The 25,458-nt window shown below is 37.0% G+C and overlaps 2 protein-coding genes across 2 annotated transcripts in view; both read right to left on the bottom strand.

Annotated features, from left to right (window-relative positions):
- LOC306992663 (voltage-gated inwardly rectifying potassium channel KCNH2-like) overlaps nucleotides 1–14,149 on the bottom strand; it is a gene marked incomplete at its 3' end in the record, with an annotated part of 67,453 nt that extends 53,304 nt beyond the window's left edge. Inside the window, exon 1 of the mRNA XM_079601794.1 lies at nucleotides 13,299–14,149. Within this exon, the coding sequence (XP_079457920.1) occupies nucleotides 13,299–13,374 (76 nt within the window). The 5' untranslated portion in view covers nucleotides 13,375–14,149. The remainder of the gene's footprint in view (nucleotides 1–13,298) is intronic.
- A 448-nt stretch (nucleotides 14,150–14,597) lies between these two features.
- The window catches only part of sspo (SCO-spondin), a gene marked incomplete at its 5' end in the record, with an annotated part of 129,056 nt that continues 118,195 nt past the window's right edge, over nucleotides 14,598–25,458 (bottom strand). The window contains 5 exon segments of the mRNA XM_079601793.1: nucleotides 14,598–15,182; nucleotides 17,937–18,087; nucleotides 20,300–20,430; nucleotides 22,765–22,825; nucleotides 25,292–25,387. Of these exon segments, the coding sequence (XP_079457919.1) occupies nucleotides 15,160–15,182; nucleotides 17,937–18,087; nucleotides 20,300–20,430; nucleotides 22,765–22,825; nucleotides 25,292–25,387 (462 nt within the window). The 3' untranslated portion in view covers nucleotides 14,598–15,159.

The following is a 25,458-nucleotide window of genomic DNA, read 5'->3' as shown; positions in this document are numbered from 1 at the left end:
CGCAGTTACGCTGTAAAGGTCACGCTTGACGAGTCAGTGTTTACAGATGTGCGGAAGGAGGACCATACACACATATTCAAATGTCTTTGTGTCAGTTTATCGGTTAAAATGCCCATCTCGTGTGTGTATCCTGGTGTTGGAATATTAAAAAGCCTAAAAGAACATTTTCGTCGGACAGAATTTTTTTACTTTTCACAGAAGCGTGACCTTTACAGCGTAACTGCGTATTACGTGACGTCACGAACGCGCATCACAGAACAGAGCAAGGCGAGCGCTTGTGCTTATAAAACTTAAACTTTTATATTTATGTTTGAAATGACGATGGTTGCGCTAGATAAGAGCCGTATTCATCGTCTGGTGTCGTGTAAAGCCCGTTGAAGCGGCGCTGACACTGTCATCTGGACCTTGACCCGTTTGGGGCCCATTGACGTCCATTATATGGAGAAATGTGTTCATCAAAAACCTTCATTTCTTTTCCACTGAAGAAAGAAAGACATGGACGTCTTGGGGAGAGTAAATTATCAGCAAAAGTTTTTTTTTAAAGTGAACTAATCCTTTAACTGGAAACGTCTATAATTTCCATCCCATATTTGGGTTCCGCACAAAACCGTCAGAGATAAATCTTGTTCAAGGACTCTAAGGAGAGAGCCGCTCGGCCCCGGACGCTCTCCTCAAACTACGATACGATACGTGTGTGTAAGTTACGCTAGCAGAGGTCATGTACAGTAAGAAGTCTTAAAAGTGTGTTTAAAGCGGTGTCAGAGAGGCTGAGAAATGGTCATGACAAACGTAATTACTACCGCTGGAAATATGCGAGGCCTTCAGGGGTTTGCAAGGAAATGGCAGTGGATGCAAGGCAACAGAATTGGGTTATATAGTTTTAGCTAAATTTAGATTTTAATGTTTAGTTCTGTGCATATGCACAATAGAAAAGACTAATTAAACTCAGCACGCAAATTAATAATTGAAAGGCCAATATGAAAATAAACGCTGAAAGAATATCAACTGCACTTACAGAATATAAATATGAATCACTTATGGTTTGATTTTTATTTAACATTTAATCAATGTTTATTTAATATGAGTTTGTAAATAAAAATCTTACATTTCTTTGAAAGTAAATGGTTTATAAATAAAATGCATCTACAGCTGAAATTACACACATTATTTGAAATGATCAGGCCAGTGTTTAGTATCTTTATAGTTTTATTCATATTTTTTATTAATTTTTATTTTTAAATGTTCTCTTTTAATTTTTAATTTAGGTAATATTTGTTGTGTTTTTGTCCATTTTTATTAGATGTTAAAAATATATATATATATATATATAGGTATTTGTTCATTTTTATTTAAGTTTTAGTATTTTAGTTCATCAAATTAAACAGATAGTTTGTACTGTATTTAGTTTTTTATTCTAAACCGTTTTAATTATTCTTATTTCTTTTTATTATTTTAATTTCTTCTATGTAAAGCACTTTGAATTACCATTGTGTATGAAATGTGCTATATAAATAAACTTGCCTTGCCTAAGATAAAATTGGCAACTAGCTGAAATAAAAAAATGTATGTAACCTATTTTATTTATTTCAGTTAGCGATTATTTTATTTCAAGTAACAAAAAAAAGAAGTTTTTATATGGTTTTAGTTAGAAATGCACCGATTACAATTTTCTAGGCCGATTCCGATCTCCGATTTTTCTAACCACTTTACAGCACACAAAAATATTTATTTTCTATATTTTGTTTTTATAAAACGCCATACACTTGTACCCAAACTGAATAATAAAAACAAGTTTAAATGGGTACATTTTCTATAAATATTGTTGAGTCTTCATTTTCTTTTCTGACATGCAAATTATGTGCATTTTGGGCACTTTTTGTGTGAAATCATATTTATTTTGTCCATCTAAAGTGTGCTTTCACTTTAATTAAGCGTGAGCAGCAAAAATAGACTTTCTGCTTGCGCTGTAAATCGGCCGTAATTCACGAGGTTTCCTACATGTGTGGCCAATTCCAGTCACCAGCCGATCAATCGGTGCATCTCTACTAACAATTGAATGTGTTAGCATATGGCGCCATAAATGACACGTATCTCTGTCTCTCGTGAAGGGAAATCTTTTAACAGCTGTATTGCTCTTGCAGGGCTGGCCATTAGGTAATTAGTACGACAGCAGCGCATTATTGACGCGATCCGACACGTTCCTCCAGGCAACAGAGGAAACCATCACGACTGAAGCTGGTCCTGTTTCTGACGCTCTTTAGCAGCTGCTCAACACACACACACACACACACACACACACACAACACACACACTGTCTCCGCCCTGCTCTCAGTCCATCTGTCTCTCTGAAATGAGAACGCTTACAGGTCATTCATATTTCTTATTTCAATCATACTTCTCAGAGGCCATAACTTCACTAAACTCACAATTTCCACATTTCCCTTCCCCTCATATCATCAGTTCATAAACTGCTCCACTCAATATATCCGGCAGATAAAGGCAGAGGCAAGATAGGCATTTCAAATGAGCCATTAGATGTCACATTACTGACAAATGCATAAAGCGGATAAATTTCTCTCCATTTGCACACAATGCTGTAGATGTTATCCCAGCACTCAATCTGGACTATGAGAGGAACCAGGACGAGATCCATCAACGGCAGGCGTCTGTGGTTCTGCGAGCCGAACGTTAAAAGCGACTGAATCGCTAAACGAACACAATAGTGACTGTGTTTCATGGTGATAAATGACAATAATCAGCCTAATGGAGGATCAAAGACTGAAAATTGATAGTTTGCCAAATTAAGGTAATATGCACATTATGTAAATTATGTTATGAAAATGTAAATACATGTAAAATACAAGTTAATACACATTATATAAAATATTAAATAAGTATTAAAAAAAGAGGGATGCACCGATATTACATTTTTTAAAACTCTTTATATTTGAAAGCCGATAACCGATATATCGGCCGATAAATCTAAATCCAAGTTTTTCTATAATTTTTGAGAGCCTGATTACAAAAACAAAAGTCTCACCATTAAAAGCCATGACCCAAGCACACAATTATAATGATGTTCTCATTATACTTGTATGTAGCCGATATGACTTGTGTTGCACCGTATTTTCCTTTTTTTAAGTGATTCCAATCATATTTCAAACAATTCAAACCCATCATGTTGAACAGTGCGCATCTGAAGAGTCTCAGCTGAAGGAAGTAATCCATTATTTAACGGCTTCATTATATCAACCACATTTTTTTATTGGGCCGATAACGGTAACTTTAAAAATGAATATCGACCGATACCGATATATATGGTGGCCGATATATCAAGCATCCCTAAAAACAATAATATCTGTAAATGTCTATATTTAAAATAATTTCGACGGAATGATGGAATCATTAGACATTTTTCTGCTAAAAACAAACAGTGGATAGGAAACTGTGATGACAGCTAACACCATTAGCTATTAGTCATATACATCTATACAAAGTATAGCAAAGGAAAATAGAGAGGCAACTAGAGAGTTAGCAAATCACCCAAAAAACTTGAGAAGAATTTCCCCTGGACGGCAGAAATGAGAGAACTATATGAACTGATATTGACAGTGCTGACTATTCCAGCGGAGGAGAAATGCATCAGAGCATTGCCTCCTCCAGCGCCTCTCTTCCCCTCGGTAGAGTCATGTCAACTGCATTTATCCTTTAAGTGCTTTTACATGATGGATGTTAGCGCCTTCAAAAGGGCGTCAGATAAAGGCCAGAAGCAAACGCTTGAGTCTTGAGTAAATGACAGACGCTTCACGGGTCAGCAGGGAGATTTTTAAAGGTGAGAGTTTAGGTGTGGAATATAGAGGTGATGTTTGCTCGCGGAGATGCTACTTTCACTGCCGCGGATAAAAGCTCTTCCTTTTCGCTGAGGCCGTATTTAACATTTACGTTATAGTAGATGCTGTCTTTTTCTAATGAGAGTTTATGGCTGCAGGGAAGTAAAAATGCTGGAGACTCTACTACACTTTTTTTTTTTTTTTTATATTAGGGATGCACTGATATGAACATTTTGGCTGATACCGATAATTCTTTATATTTGAAAGCCGATAACCGATATATTGGCCGATAAATCTAAATCCAATTTTTTATATAATTTTTGAAAGCCTGATTACAAAAACAAAGTCTTACCAATAAAAGCCATGACTCAAGCACACAATTATTAAAATGTTCTCATTATTTTATGTAACCGATATGACTTGCGCTGCACACTGTACAGTATTTTCCTTTTTTTGAAGTGATTCCAATCATATTTCAAGCAATTCAAAACCATCATGTTGAACATCTGAAGTGTCTCAGCTGAAGGAAATAATACATTATTTATCAGCTTTAATATATCAGACAAATTTTTATTAGCAGGCCGATAACGATAACTTTAAAAATGAACATATATCGGCCGATACCGATACGGTGGCCGATATATCGTGCGTTCCTAGTAAATATTGATGTTCGAAGCTCATTGTTGAATCTAAACTGTGGTTTTAATTGTTCGGATATCTAATCTTGATCTTAACGCTGATGGAGGTTAAGATCAGGCCAATCGAGCAGGAGTTTGGGTTTGTCCTGAGACCAACAGAAGACGATAAGAACTTCAATGAGAGTCCTGAAGATAGGATGAACTTATGAAGAAACCACAGAAGAATAGAATCAGTTCTGCCAATACACTCTGAATCCAGAGATTAGAAAGTGTGATTCTCATGTCTGGTTGTCTGACATTAGCAGCTTCAGACGGTGTACATCAGAGAAACAGCCACAGGCGCTCTGAAGATAGACAGAGTGGGCTGGGAAAGAGAAACTTTAACATAAGTGTGTGTATGTCAAACCTATATACAGAACGAACACTGCAACCGAAATAAGATGCATCACAGAAGAAAGAGAGAGAAACTGACTGAGGGAAACCGAGGCGTTGAAAGAGAGAAAGGATGAGTGATTCAGAGAAAACACCCTAATTAACATCTCTCGAGTTCTTTGCTGTCTCTTTATACAAGGTTTAAACAGATCTCTGAGTCGAGGGCTAATAAAAGCCAAAGCACAACCAGTCAAGACTTTAAAAGCAGCAGATCACTCAAAAACTCTGATGTCAGCTTGACTGACAGATTAAAATAGCTTTAAAAGCTTTCAAGTTTAAAGGTTATGGTTTCAAAGTTATACAAGCCTAACGAACAGACAGATAAAGAGACGTTCTGCTGCTTTAAAGACCCCAAAACACTGATCTGAAGATTTTTTATCTCTACATAGTTATGGATAGATAGATAGATAGATAGATAGATAGATAGATAGATAGATAGATAGATAGATAGATAGATAGATAGATAGATAGATATTGTAAGATGATAGATAGATAGATAGATAGATAGATAGATAGATAGATAGATAGATAGATAGATAGATAGATAGATAGATAGATAGATAGATAGATAGATAGATAGATAGATAGATAGATAGATAGATATTGTAAGATGATAGATAGATAGATTGATATTGTAAGATGATAGATAGATAGATAGATAGATAGATAGATAGATAGATAGATAGATAGATAGATAGATAGATAGATAGATAGATATTGTAAGATGATAGATAGATAGATAGATAGATAGATAGATAGATAGATAGATAGATAGATAGATAGATAGATAGATAGATAGATAGATAGATAGATAGATAGATAGATAGATAGATAGATATTGTAAGATGATAGATAGATAGATTGATATTGTAAGATGATAGATAGATAGATAGATAGATAGATAGATAGATAGATAGATAGATAGATAGATAGATAGATAGATAGATAGATAGATAGATAGATAGATATTGTAAGATGATAGATAGATAGATAGATAGATAGATAGATAGATAGATAGATAGATAGATAGATAGATAGATAGATAGATAGATAGATAGATATTGTAAGATGATAGATAGATAGATAGATAGATAGATAGATAGATAGATAGATAGATAGATAGATAGATATTGTAAGATGATAGATAGATAGATAGATAGATAGATAGATAGATAGATAGATAGATAGATAGATAGATAGATAGATAGATAGATAGATAGATAGATAGATAGATAGATATTGTAAGATGATAGATAGATAGATAGATAGATAGATAGATAGATAGATAGATAGATAGATAGATAGATAGATAGATAGATAGATAGATAGATAGATATTGTAAGATGATAGATAGATAGATAGATAGATAGATAGATAGATAGATAGATAGATAGATAGATAGATAGATAGATAGATAGATAGATATTGTAAGATGATAGATAGATAGATAGATAGATAGATAGATAGATAGATAGATAGATAGATAGATAGATAGATAGATAGATAGATAGATAGATAGATAGATAGATAGATAGATAGATAGATAGATAGATAGATAGATAGATCATGTTTCTCACACGCGGTGGATCAGAGTCGCTAACAGACAGAGAAAGAAAGGAACATTTGAATGGAAGAAAGTGAACTCATCTTCTTCTTTTATATGTGAGGAAGGAACAAGCCGTGTCTCCTGAGAAAACAGAACAATGCATTTAACAATGAGGAAGAGCAGAAAGAAACCGGCAAAGAAAACAGCAAATCCTCTTTGTGTGGCTTTAACAAGGAGAGAGAGAGTGAATCCAGTTAATTACGTGTGTGTTTTACACAAGTGTGCGCGCTCTTCCTCCGGCCAGCTTGTCTTGCAGACGTGAATAATACAGGAGACTGTTGTCAGACACAACAAGCTCACTAAAACAGCCATATGTGCAAACTAGAGGTCGACCGACTCTACCGATACCGAGAACTAGGTTTGGTCGTACTTGCCGATAACCGATTAATCAACCGATAGTTTTTAAAATGGATACTGACAAAAAAAACATGTAAATAGATGGTAACAATTGTGACATTAAATATTTGACACTAAGCATCTAGTCAACCGATTAATTACTTTATAACGATATGTCGTGTCGGTTAATCGGCAAAACTGTACATATAGAAGAACTAAACTGAGCTGGACGATGGCATCACTGTTTTCTCCAGAGCGGCTAGATATATAAATGAACTAAATTAATAACTTTTTCAACAACAAAAATGAACTTACTTAAGCTGGAGTATGATGCTATTTTGTTCTAGAAACCATCTTTGTTGCATTATTTTCCTGTTATTACTGTAAAGCTGCTTTGAAACAATGTGTATTGTAAAAAGCACTGTATACTGTAAATAAAGGTGACTTGATTGACATGCTAATGTGTAAAACAGCTGAGGTATATAAATCACCAAACTCTTTCTAAACTGCCTTTGGGACACGTCCCGCTCTGTAATTTTACATTACAATATGTTTCTTTATCGCTCTGATGTGTAAATAATGCACAGTAATATCAGTGCATGTACATCTACTGCAGTGCAGCAACATCTTTACATCAAACTAATGAGTGATGTAGAGGGTTTGTGCATTAGAGGACATGATCAACAGAGGCTGAAAGAGAGAATGAGAGAAGACAAGGAAGAATGGACGACTGTGTTATGGTGAAATTTAATCACACCAACTCCTCTGACAGAACACCGATAAGACTGTGATCTCACCCGCTCTCCATTACACAGAGAGAGAGAGAGAGAGAGAGAGAGAGAGAGGGAGAGAGAGAGAGAGAGAGAGAGACATAGCAACCACTCTGCATCCCAGAATACTGGCAGAAGTAGACCATGACAACTCCGCAGCGATGTGACAGAAGCAGGCGATGGAAAAACACAACTTTATATAGAAAACTATAAATACTCCACCCTAACGCTGAGCAAAGTTCAGTGCGGTGGGGAAATGTGCATCGCAAACTCTCCTCTGATGATTCTGTCTTCTGAAGGCTGTGTGTTACAGTAACAACATTACACTGAGATCAGAAAGAAGAACAGAAAAGCTTTTCATAGAAAGTTGGATGTATAGAATGGGGATGGATGGATGGATGGATGGATGGATGATGGATGGATGGATGGAAGGAAGGAATGGCAGAGCGATGGATGGATGGATGGATGGATGGATGGATGGATGGATGGATGGATGGATGGATGGATGGATGGATGGATGGAATGGCAGAGAGCGATGGATGGATGGATGGATGGATGGATGGATGGAAGGACGGATGGATGGATGGATGGATGGAAGGAATGGCAGAGCGATGGATGGATGGATGGATGGAAGGACGGATGGATGGATGGATGGATGGAAGGACGGATGGATGGATGGATGGATGGATGGATGGAAGGAATGGCAGAGCGATGGATGGATGGATGGATGGATGGAAGGATGGATGGAAGGAATGGCAGAGCGATGGATGGATGGATGGATGGATGGATGGATGGATGGATGGATGGATGGATGGATGGATGGATGGACGGATGGATGGATGGAATGGCAGAGAGCGATGGATGGATGGATGGATGGATGGAATGGCAGAGAGCGATGGATGGATGGATGGATGGATGGATGGATGGATGGATGGATGGATGGATGGATGGAAGGACGGATGGATGGAAGGACGGATGGATGGATGGATGGACGGATGGGTGGATGGATGGATGGATGGATGGGTGAATGGATGGATGGATGGAAGGAATGGCAGAGCGATGGATGGATGGATGGATGGATGGAAGGACGGATGGATGGATGGATGGATGGATGGATGGATGGATGGATGGATGGATGGACGGATGGATGGATGGATGGATATAAGGATGGATGGAAGGAATGGCAGAGCGATGGATGGATGGATGTAAGGAAGGAATGGCAGAGCAATGGATGGATGGATGGATGGATGGATGGATGGATGGAAGGAATGGCAGAATGATGGATGGATGGATGGATGGATGGATGGAAGGAATGGCAGAGCGATGGATGGATGGATGGATGGATGGATGGATGGAAGGAATGGCAGAGCGATGGATGGATGGATGGATGGATGGATGGACGGATGGATGGATGGATGGATGGAAGGACGGATGGATGGATGGATGGATGGATGGATGGATGATGGATGGATGGAAGGAATGGCAGAGCGATGGATGGATGGATGGATGGATGGATGGAAGGAATGGCAGAGCGATCGATGGATGGATGGATGGATGGATGGATGGATGGATGGATGGATCTACAGTCGTCACTGCGGTTACACACCCTGAGCGGCATCATTAGTTTTCAGTGTGAATGCGGTGAATAACACACACACACATCTAAAGAGAAAGCGCTTCGAGATCGACTGCACAACTAGATTTGACCAGAAGTCTGAGGTGTATTTGTACAGACGGCTGAAAGCTGCAGAACAGAGAAGCAAATGATCGCTGTAATTCACAGAAACAACTGGATCCAGAGAAAGGAGGATTTGCAGTTATTATTGTGTGTCAATATGCAGAACTCAGGGGTAAAATCAAACCCTATATATTATATTGACAACTCATCAGTTAAATATTTACCATCGTATATTCTGCGTAGTTTTTTATTAAACACTGACAAGTTTTAGTGCTGGATGATATGATGATATATAGGCTAAAACATTGATATAAGTGATTTAGACCTATATTGTATTTATATAAAGCGTTCACAGGCAAATTTGCTTTATGTATTTCCCCGGTGTGGAAATCAGGCTCATATTAATGTCAGGAAACACGATTTCAGTCGATATCCATGATCACTGGATCTCTGGTGAGTTGTAAGAAACACTATATCGAGTCCAACCTTTAGTTTAACTCTCAGTTTCCTCTGTTAAATCCAGTCACTCAGCAGCTCTTCTCGGTCCAGCTGAGGGAGTGTGTTCCCGCGGGAAAGTGACGTCAACACATAACAACTAAAGTCATCTTTATTTAAAAAGTGCCATATCAGCTGTGGGACACATGCAGGGGCATATTATTTTTGGGTTATTGTTTTGTTGCAGCAAATGTTCTCATGATCTGACATCTCATATAATCCACTGAACACCGGAGAGAAAACACTTGTTCAGTTTTTAATATTCGGCTGAGATATCACAACGAGAAGCACACGCTGTTCTTTTTGAACCGGTGAAACATCAAGGCTGGGAGAACAGATCCAAGCCATCTGGAGAAACACTGGCAACTTATGGTCAGTGCAATGACAACGCACACTGAGAGACGCTCTCGTCCTCTTCTATACCGCCACTTCTCAAGAGCTTGCGATGGGTTTCGATAGAGAAGGTGATGTATTATTTACGTTGCCCGGGGGAGAGACGCGGCGTCCAGAAAGAGGAAGAGTAGTGGAGAGGTCAAGATGGAAAGTGACTTCTGACCAGACTTGATTTATGTAATTTCAAATGCTTTGGGTTTTCATTATCAACTAATTGCTCATTAAATATTCAACTGCAGGACAATTATTATATGAGTACATATGATGCTCTAATGCCTGATCTGATATTTAGCCATTCTTATTGAAATTGTAGGAGTATGTAATTGTTTTTTAATAACACATCAATCATGTGTTAAAGTCCCCCTGTAGTCAATCACTTTATTTAAACGTTTCATTCCTTAAAATATCTTGACTGTAACTCGACACCCTTGTCTCATTTAGTATGCGCGGTTCTATGAATATGCAAATGAGCCCTGCCTCCACTCACTCACTCACTCAGAGATTCACTGGTTGACGATCACACGTTGATCTGATTGGTTACAAGGTAGTTTATGACGTCAGAAACACCAAAATACTCAGTAATGGTGTTGACTTATGAATTTACACATGGTTTGTATATTAAAGGGGGGGTAAAATACTTAGTTTCAGTCAATCTCATGTTAATCTTGAGTACCTATAGAGTAATAGTGCGTCCTTCATATCTCCAAAAAGTCTTTAGTTTCATCATATTTATAAAATAAAAATACAGCTTTCCGATTCTATCCGGAAAAAGCCGAGGTCCTTGATTCTGGGCGTGGGCGGAGCTAAAGAGTCAAGCGGGGATTTCCAGCACAATAAATAAATCTGATACCGTTGTACTGACATGAATGGGGTGTTTTATCACTGGGACCGCGCCAGGTTTTAATTGCAACCGGTTTGCAAATCCAGCGACGACCTCGGCCTTGTTAATAAAACATTCGTCACTGAAATGACCAGAACACAAAACCGCACTTGCCACACTCCTTTGCTGTCCCGGAAATACAAACTGCATCCACTGTTCCAGTAACACTGGGTTCTTTGGGAAGCTGAACAAGGTAAACTTTCCCTCACATCCCAAAACACACTTTTTTGGAGACATTCTTGACATCAACCATTCCTATTTAGCGCTGCTGATGATGATTTCCGGTAGTAGCGTGTCGATGAGCGCGGTCTTTCTCTCCTCTGGTCGACGTGTGCGTGAACGCGCTTTTCCGAGAGCAATGCTCATATAAGGAGTTCCACTCTGGTCTACGTCATTAGATCTACGATAGAAAAAAACCAGCCGAAACGTGTTGCAATCCGGAAGTATGATTTTCAGCACAGAAATTCTCTGTTATTCGTTCAAAATAACTTTTCAAACTTTGGCCATTATTAGCATGAGAATCCATCTCTTTAACACTGTAAACAACTCTGAATACATGAAACGCCATTGTACCCCCCCTTTAAAAACACCACATAAACAACAGTAAAAGCTTGATTTACACCACAGGGAGACTTTAACACCTATACAATATTCATAATTCAGAAGTAAAATATGGACTGACATATTATACCCCAATATTGTTCACACGGACATTTAACTGAAGACAATACTCATTAGCAAACCAGTCTAAATGTCTGAGGGAATCAATGGAAGACGATCAGTTGATGCACTGAAGAAACCTTTGGATTTCCATAGGGATAATATCCCATTATTCCTCACTGGAGACAAAACATCAATGTGCAATCATACAAAATTCTAATTTTTTGCAGCATTACTCATTGGTGTCACCTTTACTATTTCCCAACACAAACACATCACAAACAAACCATTCCAGTCTGAGACAGTGGAAATGAAGACTGATTGGCTCTTTGAAAGCCAGTATAATTTTTGAGGATGATTGAGTAAGAAGATCCACATCTGAGACTTGAATCTCTCCGCACACCTGTCAGACCGGCGACTGCATCATGAAAACTGAGGCAATATAAAGTTTTAGGACTCAAAATCACATGCAAGGTTAAACCCTTAAACACTAAACAGTTTAGATGCATAAAAAGCAACGTGTCTTCATGTGACTCACGATGAATTCTGGATAACTAAAAAGCTGTAATATCACCTAAAAGAATTCATAAAGTTGATTTGCTGTATAACTGGGACTATACAGAACCATGACATGTTAAAGTTAAGGATGATGAACAGCCTGATACAGAAGCTCTCCAGTTCCCAACACTATATGATCAATAATAACTATAACATCTTATGAACCACTTCTCAGAGACAGTGTCTTTATTGGATAATGCACAATAATTTAATCTAAAAGGCTCCTCAAGTCTCATTTTTAGTATTATGTCAGTGTTGTTATTTGATACACCTGTTTTATTAGCAACCCTTATACTGCGGTGACACCATGTTACTTTGATATATACCATGGTACTACATGTCTTCCATATTAATTTATAGTATATATCACATAGTCTTCTTAGAGGTTTTGCTAGAATATCAAACTGTAAAGAGTATTTGTCACATTTAGGTCATTTTACTGCTTTCATTTGGGTAATCTAATGTATTCAGGTAAATTCAGCCATAGTATTTCTGACAGGAATGAAAAGTTACCTCAGAAACATGGTATATATGTGACCCTGGATCACAAACCCAGACTCGAGAATATCTGTGGTTATTGCCACAATACATCAAAATTATCGAATTTTCTTTTATGGCAAATATCATTAGGATATTAAGTAAAGATCAAGTTCCATGAAGAAATTTAGTAAATTTGCTACTGTAAATATATATAATAAAGTAAAACAAATTGAGTGAATGCAGCAAAATCGAGAACATAAATGCACAACTTTAAAGATGATTTTCTCAATGTTTAGATTTTTTTTGCACCCTCAGATTCTAGATATTTTCGGCCAAATATTGTCCTATCCTAACAAACCATACATCAATGGAAAGCTTATTTATTCAGCTTTCATGTGATGGAGATCTTCTTCTTCTTTTTTTTTACCCATGTGACTGGTTTTGTGGTCCAGCAGGGTCACATAATGCCCGAAAAACATATTATTCTGTGAGTAAAAACACGCACAATACAAGTAAAATACTGAAAATAAACAAGAACTTACTTTGACTCTCGAATTTCCTGATGATCGTGTCGAGGAAAGTGTTTTGCGGCGCGACGTGCCCTCGTCGTACCGGCATCCTCGCGCGCTCAGTCACACGGCTTCCCGCGCTCTGGGGAACATCATCAGTTCTCGAGCCCTCAGGAGAACAACACGCGATATACTTATCCAAAAACAACAGTTCCCACTTTCCGAGGACTGTTTACGTCGCGTAATCCCTTTAAAAAATGAGGAAAGTCTCAGTAGACTAATTTACTTCGTGACATGTTGGGACGCTGAACTCTGTGTGACTGGAACGCGCTCGCGAGGTACCCTAATTTTACCAGCCACGTCCTTAGGGTATCCCTTTGTCCAATTAAAGCGCTCTTCTCAGCTTTCATACGTCGAAAACAAAATGTAAGAAAACTAAATGTAAGAAAACACGAGATGTCTTCTTTCTTGGAAGAGATGCGATTGATTTGACGCGTGTCGCTCTCGCGCGCGCTCCTCCCGTTTCGATGGTGACCAGCAACAACAACGACGAGCTCGCGAAGCTGGTCCGTTTAACTAACAATACAAACACAGCTAAACTTAAATAATGACTTATTACTAGTGTAGAATGTATATAGCTGTTTTTAGTTCATTTAATTCCGGTGTCATTTGTCTCCTTTCGCAGGTGTCGAACCCTTGATGTCGTCATGTCCTGGGCTCTTGTGGAAAAGGAACATAAATCACGGGTTTCAACTGAAAGGTAATTTGGGATACTTCACGATTATCCCGACGAGGATCCCGAACCATCACCGAAAGCTCCATGCGCGATCCTATAACTCACCTGACAGTTGCGCGCGCGCGCGAGCTTTTTCAACGCGCTTTGTTTTCCACCTTCGGCGGCGTCGCGCTGTCAGACTGTACATGATACGTCATCGTCGGTGCACGCGTCGCGGGCGTGGGGTTTCCCTGCGCCGTCACGCGCGTGCAGACAAAAGACACTCCTCGTGGACTAAAACACCAATATTATGCATATATGCGGAGGTTTTTAGTGCAATAACAACGATTTTGCAACTTCTTGCTTATTAGCCTTAAAAGCAAAATAAGTCCTTGTAAAAATCCGGGATTTTCAAGGTGGCGCGGCGCTTTTATCCATATTTATCATCCCAGACTGTCTTTGAAGCATCTCAGCCTCCTCCTATCCATCAATCCCTTTCATTCACAATCACGTGACACACTTTCACAAGGTGAGAATGGTATAAAATAAATGCATGTGTGCTGTGGTGCATCTTTGTCTTCAATAAACTGCCACACTAGTAAATAAACCCACTATTACCAAAAAAGGTTAGTTTAATTGTGCATTAAAGTCAGTAAAAAATCACACAAATTTTGCATTTTCTTAATCATTTTGAATTGCATAATAATGAAGAAAACTGTTTAAACTCATAATCATAAAATGAATGAAATAAGAAACATTTTCAGTGGTTAAGACCATAAATTTAACAAAGGCTATAGATTGCACATTTAGAAATAAATATATTTGATGTAAGAAGTTATATATAAACAGACCTCAGTGCATTTAAGGAAAAAAATCTGTCTAATTTAGTAAAATCGTCTGTTATTCTTATAGTTGCTTTCAATAATTTGCTACAAACATTTATCAAAGAAATCAGTTGGCAATAATAATAATTAATTCTGTATAATCAACATGAGCTAGATTCATTAAAATACAAAATATTAAAGACTGAAAAAAAGTATAATAAATCCAAATATAATTTAAAGGCTGTACAGATTGTAGATCTCGTAGAGCTTTAGGAAATATTAAATAGAGAAGATTCAGTCATATAATGACAAGCTACATAAAGAAGTCCGGATGAATATGAGGACGAAGCGTTCATCAGCGTCTCGACGGGTCTCCGCCTGCGGAAATAGGGAAAGTTGATGAAATCTGCCGCTTTTGGAAATATTTCATCATGCATTCTTGATTCATACCTTTCTGACAGTTCACTGTAATGAGCGAGTACACAAGAAATTATCATTAAATATGCTTTTAGTCTCAGACACGCTGCATAAAGCAATGTTCTTCCTTCATTTCTGTATTGTGTTCCATATATAAACATCATGCATTTATTTGAGATGCAAAATATTAGATATTAATAACTTCAAACTTCCCTTTAGGTTATTTTCTGATGGCAGATTTCTTGTTTTTAACTCAAACTCATGATTTTTATGCATTTTCAGAAATTAATGTCATTTTGCATCTCAAGTAAATGATTGTTTAGATGTTTGCACGTGAAAACAAAACAATTTTTTTTTGCAATGCATCATCATATATTTAATCAATGCAAACAAGTATTCGGCTGCCTTCAAGAAGTCAAGTTATGATATGCATTAAAGTGTTAAAATGTAAGTTTTCATATCTCTCTCTCTCTCACACATCTCAACAAAGACAGGAAGCTTTTAGCGCTAATGCAACACAATAAAGAGAAAAGGAAGCTGTACTTGATGCTTTATGTCTATTATCATTCTTGTGGTGAATTATGGGACATGTTGTGGTCGTGTAAATTGTCTAAATAAGTGTTCTAGGAAGCTTTATAGCAAGAGCTCACAAATGCATTCAAACTCAATTGAACAACATTCACAATGATATATAAATATTCACAATATATAAATATTCACAATGAATATTTAAAACAGTAATATCCTATACTAAACCTAAACTAATTTTGACAAACTATATATTATTTGAAAGCTTACAATTATAGTTTACTTATTTGGTGACTGATTTTCATAAATAAATGACAGAGGAGCCGTAATTTATCAATTTGCAACAAGAATATGTTCATACTCCTAATGCGTGTTCAGACCTTTATTATGAAATAGTGATGAACATGAAAAATCATGAAAGAATGGTAGAAACCTCAGTTTGTTTTCATACCAAGAGTTCAGAAGATCGCATCCATTCAATTATTTTAGAAAAAAGGTCTGGAAATGTTTTAAATATAAAGAAAACAATAATAGATTCAGCATTAGTGATGTGGCAGCGAGCTATAATGCACATACGTGATCTTCTGTGTTTCTTAGAGGTTCAAAATCTGCCAAACTTCCAACACTACTTCTGAATAGGATGTCTACTTCATAAATTGTATGAAAATTGTAAAAATAATGGTTCAGACTCAAACCACATATGGAGATGGAGGCGCCCTTATATGGGCAGTAATGTCCACTAGTGGAGAAGTGTGGTACTGCACCCAAACTAAATCTCACTAAAAGATTATTTTCTGAGATATCAACCTAATATTTGGAAAACAACTTGTTCAGATTTTTGGCTTTGATTTTTTTGCATTTTTAGAGTCCACCAGGTTTTGAAAATATATATTTTATATAAAATTATGAATAATTTAATTTTTAACATTGTACATTCATAAACTAAAACTTCTATAACTTTCTTAATTTATTTCACTTCTACAAAAATCTGCCAAATGTCTTCTTCCATCTATATTCCATTTAAGTTCGGAATGTGCATTTTCATGTCTAAATGCCGCTTGGCATTTTAGAACAAATTTTGCAGCATTGTTTACAAAGCTCACGAGCGCATCGGTAAATATCAATCTGCATGAAATGGCTCCATGATGGCGTAGGATAAAAAATGCGACCCCTCTAAGTGAAGTCCCACAGATTGAATTAGCTAATGAGATCAATCGCATTGATGAATGACTAAACACTGACGAGGACAAGCCTAATGAGATCAGGCATGCTGGAGACGCAGCGTACATTACAATCAGCCTCGTTATAGCATGACAACATGAAGCTTGGGTTATGAATTGTGGAAATACCACATGCCCTTCAGAGCTGACCGTTAAAAACTATGAATAATTTATGAGTCAATGTGAATGAAGTTCATGATAAATGTCTGCTAAAATTGTGTGTTTGTTTTTTACATTTTAGTTTAGGGTCTAATTATCATGATTAACTAGTTGCTTATTAGCATGCATATAACCGGCTGATTATTAGTACTTATAAAGCACATATTAATGCATGACCACATTCTACATCCCTTAATTTTACATCTATTAATAAGCAGTAAATCTGAGTTTATTGAGGCACTAGTTGTAGTTAGTGGGATTGGACCCTTTTTTGAAGATTAATTAAATATTGTGTGTTTTTCCCCCACTGAAAAAAAATATTTATTAAAGTAAAAATCCAGCTTTTAATGTTGTTTATGTGTCTATGTGGTGTTTTTAATACGCTTAAACCATGTGTAAGTTCATAAGTGGACAGCATTGCTGGTGTTTCTGACGTCACACACAACCTTGTAACCAATCAGATCAACGTGTGATCGTCAACCAGTGGATCTCTGAGTGAGTGAGTGAGTGAGTGGAGGCGGGGCTCATTTGCATATTCATAGCACCCCGCATACTAAATGAGGCGAGGGTGTCGAGTTACATTCAAGATATTTTAAGGAAAAAATGCTTAAATGTCATTTTGATGATCAAAGATGAGTTTTAGGGATAGAATGATTGACTGTGGGTGTTTTTGACAGTATAAAATGGAAAACAGAAGCTTGGACATTCTGCCTAATAACATGGGAATGACAAAAGTTATGTTTTTATGATCTCTTGGCACATTTGTCCTCTCCAAATAAAGCGCAGATGTTCCCCGGGCTTCACGCACCCTGGCAGCTGGTGCACTCGCAGCTGTGGATGACGGGCAGGACGACGGGCTCCACGTCTCCGCTGGCGCACTGAAGGCTGAGGAACCGCACGGGGTTCTGCGGGTCGAGCCTGTAACTACAGCAGTCGCAGAACGCCTGCAGGTACGGCTCCTGAAACACACAGAGAGAGAGTGTGTGTTACATGTCAGTTTGTTTCTGGACTTCATTCATTTGCTGCATCTCAATTCGCCTACTTATACTACGCCCTAAAAGTATGTACTCTTTTTGTAAAGAAGAAGCTTTGGGACACACTATCACGTCATACAATGGCGTCTTTAACGGTTGCTCTCTCTCATCTTATCACAGTAAACTGACCTGTCAATCATCTTTTCAAATATAAAATCCTCCACACATAATTTCCTACAGTATCGGAGAGAAATGTTGATCTGCACTCGAGTGTCTTTCATGCGGAGACTCTCCTCATATTATTACATAATGATGCATTTAAAAGTTAATGGCCAATCGGATCTTTATAAAAGTCCACATTGTTATTGCATATGAAATATAACACGGATAACATTAAATATATATATTTTTTATCAGGTTAAACTTTGATTAGTCACTCAAACCTTTATCTAAACCTCTCACCGTCGGTCGCGCATATCCACCATGTTTGTAGTTTTTTTAAACACTTTTTACTCGTGTTTGTAGTTCCTCCTCCAAAGCGCAGTGGATTGTGGGTAATATCAGCCGTTATAGTGAGCACGGACCCACAAAATATCAAAACACAACTCTCCTTCCACCACTGAACAAATAGCGGCATTATAACACCACTGCTGTTTATAAGTTTCAACATCATTTATAGCTCTATAGTGCCTAAAATCTTATCATTCCAGACTTTACAAAAGCTTTAAAGATAGGCAGAAGCTCCTGACCATGTGTATTCTCAATTGTGTTTCTCCTCGTAGTAAGTATTGCAAGTTTTGCTTGGCCTACCAATAAATTGATTAAATGCCATTTTACCTCTGACTATAGCCAGATCCCAAAATAAAAGAGAGAGAGAGAGAGAGAGAGAGAGAGAGAGATGGGGGGAGAGAGAGAGAGAGAGAGAGAGGGAGAGAGAGAGAGAGAGAGAGAGAGAGGGAGAGAGAAAGAGAGAGAGAGAGAGAGGGAGAGAGAGAGAGAGAGAGAGAGGGCAGATGTGGAAGAAGAAAAAAGAGGTGCGAGTTTTTGGCGTTAAAGCTGGAGTGTGCAGACTGGTTTCCATGGCAACCGGACAGAAGTTTCCATTTCAAACACATTTTAAATTGTTGCAGAAACTGATGAAACATTTAAATCATGAACAAAGAACACGGGCCTGATAAACACGGCGCTTCAGTATTGTGATGATTATCATAAATCCACTCTATGATGGATTGTTACAGTATATACAACATATACAGGTATCATAAATAACTGATCAATATGATGTTTATCCATTACTAACATTTATCTTAAATTATCAATCCTTTAATAAATTATATCAGGGAATATTATATAGAGTTTTTTTTTTTTAAGTAAAAATAGTCATGCATCTTTTTGACTTTACAACATAATATTTTAAAGGCTCATTTCTCTTGTACAGCTTACATACATACACAGTCAAACCAAAAATTATTCAGACACCAGATATCATTTTTGATATTGTATTACTAGTGTGTGCAGGACAATATAGTTCATTTATGTAAGTGAGGAGAGCTAAATAAAGTAAACTGAGACATTATTATACCATAAAAAAAATTTCATACAGAGACTACCAGTAACATTTATTACAATTTGGGACCAAAAATAATTTCTGAAGTGTTTTGTTTTGCATGTCTTTAATTGCTAATGCTGTTTTCACACACACACTGAACACAATGAAGCATTGCTTGGTCACTGGTTGAGCTAAACTGGTATTATCTAATTGTGTAGTTAAATTTACCAGCTGACAGATATTCATCATAATTCATGTGTGAGACAGTCTAACAGTGTGTGTGTGTGTGTGTGTGTGTGTGTGTGTGTGTGTGTGTGTGTGTGTGTGTGTGTGTGTGTGTGTGTGTGTGTGTGTGAGAGAGAGTCTAACAGAAGGACGGACAAAACCTGTCAAATATCAACTGAGTTCTGCTCATATTTTTTTACCGTTTTCTAAACTATAGCGAATAAACTGATAATGTGAGAAATGTTGAAGGAGTCTGGATACATTTTGGTTTGACTGTGAGTATATATATATATATATCTTTTGACCAAACATAATAGGCTACATTGGTGCATTTATAACACATATAAGTATAAAGACTCAGATTGACGTGGTTCATGCAGCACTGAATCTCAGATCGTACAGACACACACGAGCGACACACACCTCCAGAATGACATCAGTCCGGGATAAACAGCGCCCCCTGCAGAAGCTGACCTCCACGTTGTCCCGGCGACAGTCGCCCTTGGTGATGTTCCTGACCTCAGTGTGACGACGGCACTCTGCAACAGGATCCTCTGGAGACCAGAAAGTGATGTTCATGAGAGAGAGAGAGAGAGAGAGAGAGAGAGAGAGAGAGAGAGAGAGAGAGAGAGAGAGGATTAATGGAAGCACAAACAGTACAGAAGAAATTGCAGTGAAAATAATCAAATCAGAACATAATTGTGTGTTGATTTAATGAAGGATTTCTGGAAAATAAATTGTATTAACCAGTTACCAAGCAAAAACCAAATCTAACATGGATGTAAAGCATGTTAGTTATTGCATGTAACGCATGTTAGTTATTGCATGTAAAGCATGTTAGTTATTGCATGTACATCATGTTAGTTATTGCATGTTAAACATGTTAGTTATTGCATGTAACGCATGTTAGTTATTGCATGTACATCATGTTAGTTATTGCATGTTAAGCATGTTAGTTATTGCATGTAACGCATGTTAGTTATTGCATGTAAGCATGTTAGTTATTGCATGTAACGCATGTTAGTTATTGCATGTTAAGCATGTTAGTTATTGCATGTTAAACATGTTAGTTATTGCATGTACATCATGTTAGTTATTGCATGTAACGCATGTTAGTTATTGCATGTTAAGCATGTTAGTTATTGCATGTAACGCATGTTAGTTATTGCATGTTAAGCATGTTAGTTATTGCATGTAACGCATGTTAGTTATTGCATGTTAAGCATGTTAGTTATTGCATGTAATGCATGTTAGTTATTGCATGTTAAGCATGTTAGTTATTGCATGTAAAGCATGTTAGTTATTGCATGTTAAGCATGTTAGTTATTGCATGTAACGCATGTTAGTTATTGCATGTAATGCATGTTAGTTATTGCATGTTAAGCATGTTAGTTATTGCATGTAACGCATGTTAGTTATTGCACTGCAAAAAATGCTTTTCTTACTTAGTATTTTTGTTTTGTTTCCAGTCCAAATATCTAAAAATGATTAAATCAAGAAGCGTTTACTAGAGAAGTAAAATGACATTAGAAATTATATTTTGTTTTAAGATAAAAAGAAAGTAATTTAAGTAATTTTTGCTTAAAACAAGCAAAATTATCTGCCAATGGGGTAAGCAAAAAAATCTGAATTCGAATGGAAAACAAGAAAAAAAATCTGAATTCAAATGGAAACCAAGAATTTTTTGCTTACCCCATTGGCAGATAATTTTGCTTGTTTTAAGTAAAAATTACTTAAATTACTTTCTTTTTATCTTAAAACAAAATTGAATTTCTAATGTCATTTTACTTCTCTAGTAAATGCTTCTTGATTTAATCATTTTTAGATATTTGGACTGGAAACAAAACAAAAATACTAAGTAAGAAAAGCATTTTTTGCAGTGTGCATGTTAATGCATGTTAGTTATTGCATGTAAGCATGTTAGTTATTGCATGTAACGCATGTTAGTTATTGAATGTAAAGCATGTTAGTTATTGCATGTTAAGCATGTTAGTTATTGCATGTAAAGCATGTTAGTTATTGCATGTAATGCATGTTAGTTATTGCATGTTAAGCATGTTAGTTATTGCATGTAATGCATGTTAGTTATTGCATGTAACGCATGTTAGTTATTGCATGTTAATGCATGTTAGTTATTGCATGTTAAGCATGTTAGTTATTGCATGTAAAGCATGTTAGTTATTGCATGTAATGCATGTTAGTTATTGCATGTTAATGCATGTTAGTTATTGCATGTAATGCATGTTAGTTATTGCATGTTAATGCATGTTAGTTATTGCATGTTAAGCATGTTAGTTATTGCATGTAAAGCATGTTAGTTATTGCATGTAAAGCATGTTAGTTATTGCATGTTAAGCATGTTAGTTATTGCATGTAAAGCATGTTAGTTATTGCATGTAAAGCATGTTTACTAACGTGAACCTTACTAATAGTTTGTTATTATCAGATGCATCACCAAGTAACATATTCCTGCATACTGTATGCTAATGTTGCCCTTCTGACTAACTATGCATGGTTATATAGTTAGTAGTAGTTTATTATGTGCATTAGTGTTGTTTTCTGCAGCTCTCGCACTGATTTAGAAGATTCTCTCCTGCATTTAACTCCCGAAACTTTGAGAGTTTTCACAAGTCAGCATTTTTATATCGCACAAATGATTCGAACGGATCCTTTCAACTGAGGCGAGTTTACAGCGTCCTGGAGTCTCTGGAATGCAGTTCCTCGGCTGTAGTTTGACTCAAACTCGGAGTGCCAGAGCAAAAGCTCCAGTCTGCTTAATGATGTGTACTACATCAATAGTGTGTGGCACATGGGCCGCGAGAACTGCTGACAAACATCAGCGACTCTCGGCTCACTCTTTCCCATTAGTGGTGTTTCGTGACTCTTACCTGGATACTCTCTCCGGCACACAGGGCAACAGTCCTCCGCTTCCAGCACCTTCACTTCACCCTGGAAAACAGAGAGAGAGATGATGTGGAGGACATCGGTGGTGCCAGTGCCGAAGAATAGCTCGCGTACGAACTAATGATCTTTGCAACGGAAGTGAATCAATCAAAACTAACTTAAGCTGGACAATAACTTTATTCTAGAGCTGCTGTAAAGCCAAAACTCGGTTACTTTAATTTCTTATTATCACTGTAAAGCTGCTTTGAAACACTATTTTGTTACAAGCGCTGTATAACTGAAGGTGACTTGACGTGACGTGACTCGGACGAATGCTGACCGACTCCCAGAGGGGCTCGTAGACATTTACAGCCAGAGATGGAGTAAAACAGATAATAAAATTCATATTTAGGTTGTCTTGTTATTCACATATATACACTCCTGGGCAAATAAGAATGGGCCAAGTTAAAAATTAGGTATGCGCAATATATGGGCCACCATATCGGTATCGGCCGATATATGTTAATTTGTAATGTTATCGGTATCGGTAAAGAAAATTTGTCCGATATATAATGCCTTCAGCTGAGACACTTCAGATGCGCACTGTTCAACATGATGATTTTGAATTGTTTGAAATATGATTGGAATCATTTCAAAAAAGGAAAATACAGTGAAGTGCAACATGTGTAATATAGACATTTACAGATATTATTGTTTTTAGGGATGCATGATATATCGGCCACCATATATCGGTATCGGTCGATATTCATTTTTCAAGTTATCGTTATCGTCCCGATAAAAAAATGTGGTCGATATATTAAACCTGATTAATAATGTATTATTACCTTCTGCTGAGACACTTCAGATGCGAACTGTTCAACATGATGGGTTTGAATTGCTTGAAATATGATTGGAATCACTTCGGTTCAACATGTGCAGCGCAAATCTGTTATATCGGCTACATAAAATTATAATGGAAACATTATAATTGTGTGCTTTGGACACGGCTTTAATGGTGAGACTTTTGTTTTTGTAATCAGGCTTCTTAAAAATTTAGATTTATCGGCCGATATATAGGTTATCGGCTTTCAAATATAAAGAATTAACGGTTATCGATATTGAACTAAATGTTCATATCGATGCATCCATACCAAAAATTACTAAATTAATTGTCTTAACCATTTAAATCCCAAATTACTGGTCAGGAAATGCACAAATACTGTAGATAAAGTAACTTAGCACAGAATAGCCCTCGCACACGTGCAGACCTGCTTTTTACAGGAAGAAGAGTCAGTGTTGATCCACTCCATGTTAATGGCTTTATTAACAGTTAATTTGCGTTTAATGTGAGGCCAAATATTCTTTATAGAGTTCAGATTCGTATCTGAGTCTGATTGACTTGTTCTCAACTTATAAAGGTTTACAAGTTATCGTTAAAAATAAATTTTTCTATGAAGAAAATGAATGAGTTTTTACTTCAACAACCTGACAGTTGCACTTTATTCAAAAGCAGTTTAGTCAGCGGCATGACGTGAAAACATCGACTATAACTGTTTATAATAATATTTTTGCAATTCAGTTTGGTATATGTATTCATCTTTTAAATCTTAATAATAATATCAACGCTTAATTTTAATAATGTATTAGTAAATTCTGAGATTATATCAATATTATTATTTTTTTAAGTATTGTTCGTTGTTAGTTAATGTCACTAATGTTAACAAATGAAACCTTATTGTAAAGTGTTAGTTATTTGTTATCAGCCACATCACCAAATTACAGATAACGTTTTATTTAAAAAGGTTTTTTTTCCTGCATTTTAAAAGTTGATAATATTATTAAGTTTCCATTCTAACTATGCATAATTAGCAGATTTTTATTATTATTGGGATTCAGCATTGTTTTTTCCAGCTCCTAAAACTTTTCAGTGTGTATGTGAATGTGCAATATAAAAATATAAACTGAATATGAAAACAGTTTTCAGTGTGAATCTTTGAAAACTGTTTTCATATTCAGTTTGGTGCAGAAATCAAACACTATGAAAGTGAGTGTTTATTTCCATGCATGATTATAATTGTAGCTTGGAGTTAACAGGAACAATCCTGCAGTGAGGAGTGACATTTACTCGAGCCGGCAGCAAAAATGCAAATTGGGTAATTTAATTTTGGACTGGATGAAGGAAAACAAATGGTCTAGAAACTGAAGGCAGTATTTTTAGTGCATCTCGGCAGGAGCCCAGAGGAGACGCCGGGCCGGGTTTAGGGACGCTGAGGTCGGAGACGTCCGGGGCCGTCACTCCAGAACCATCTGGGACCCGATCTCGGACCGGAGCCGTTGCCTGGACAACGGGTCAGTCTATTTCCAGCATCTCTAACTGGGCTCATTTCTGATGCAAGGCTATTCACTGCTCCACTGGCCGACACACAGTCAGAACGCATGAGCATATTTATGACAGAGACCAGGAATATACGAAACGTCCAATTGTCAGAGAAATGAGTTTTAATGTGTGTGGAGTGAAGGCAGACTTCTTACCTCAGAGCAATGCAGTGGAGGACAGTTTGATTGACAGCGTTTCTGGCCATTGATACAGCGACATGACTGACAGCCGTCAACCCACTCGAACCCCGGCTGTGACACACGACACACAATGGAGGATTCATATTCACACTCATGATGATGGACAGCTTTACTACCAAAAC

This window comes from Phoxinus phoxinus (genome assembly GCF_949152265.1).
Source record: "Phoxinus phoxinus genome assembly, chromosome: 24".
Classification (NCBI taxonomy): Eukaryota; Metazoa; Chordata; class Actinopteri; order Cypriniformes; family Leuciscidae; genus Phoxinus; species Phoxinus phoxinus.
Note: the sequence above shows the minus strand (reverse complement) of the source record. Positions and strands in the feature narration are given on the sequence as shown.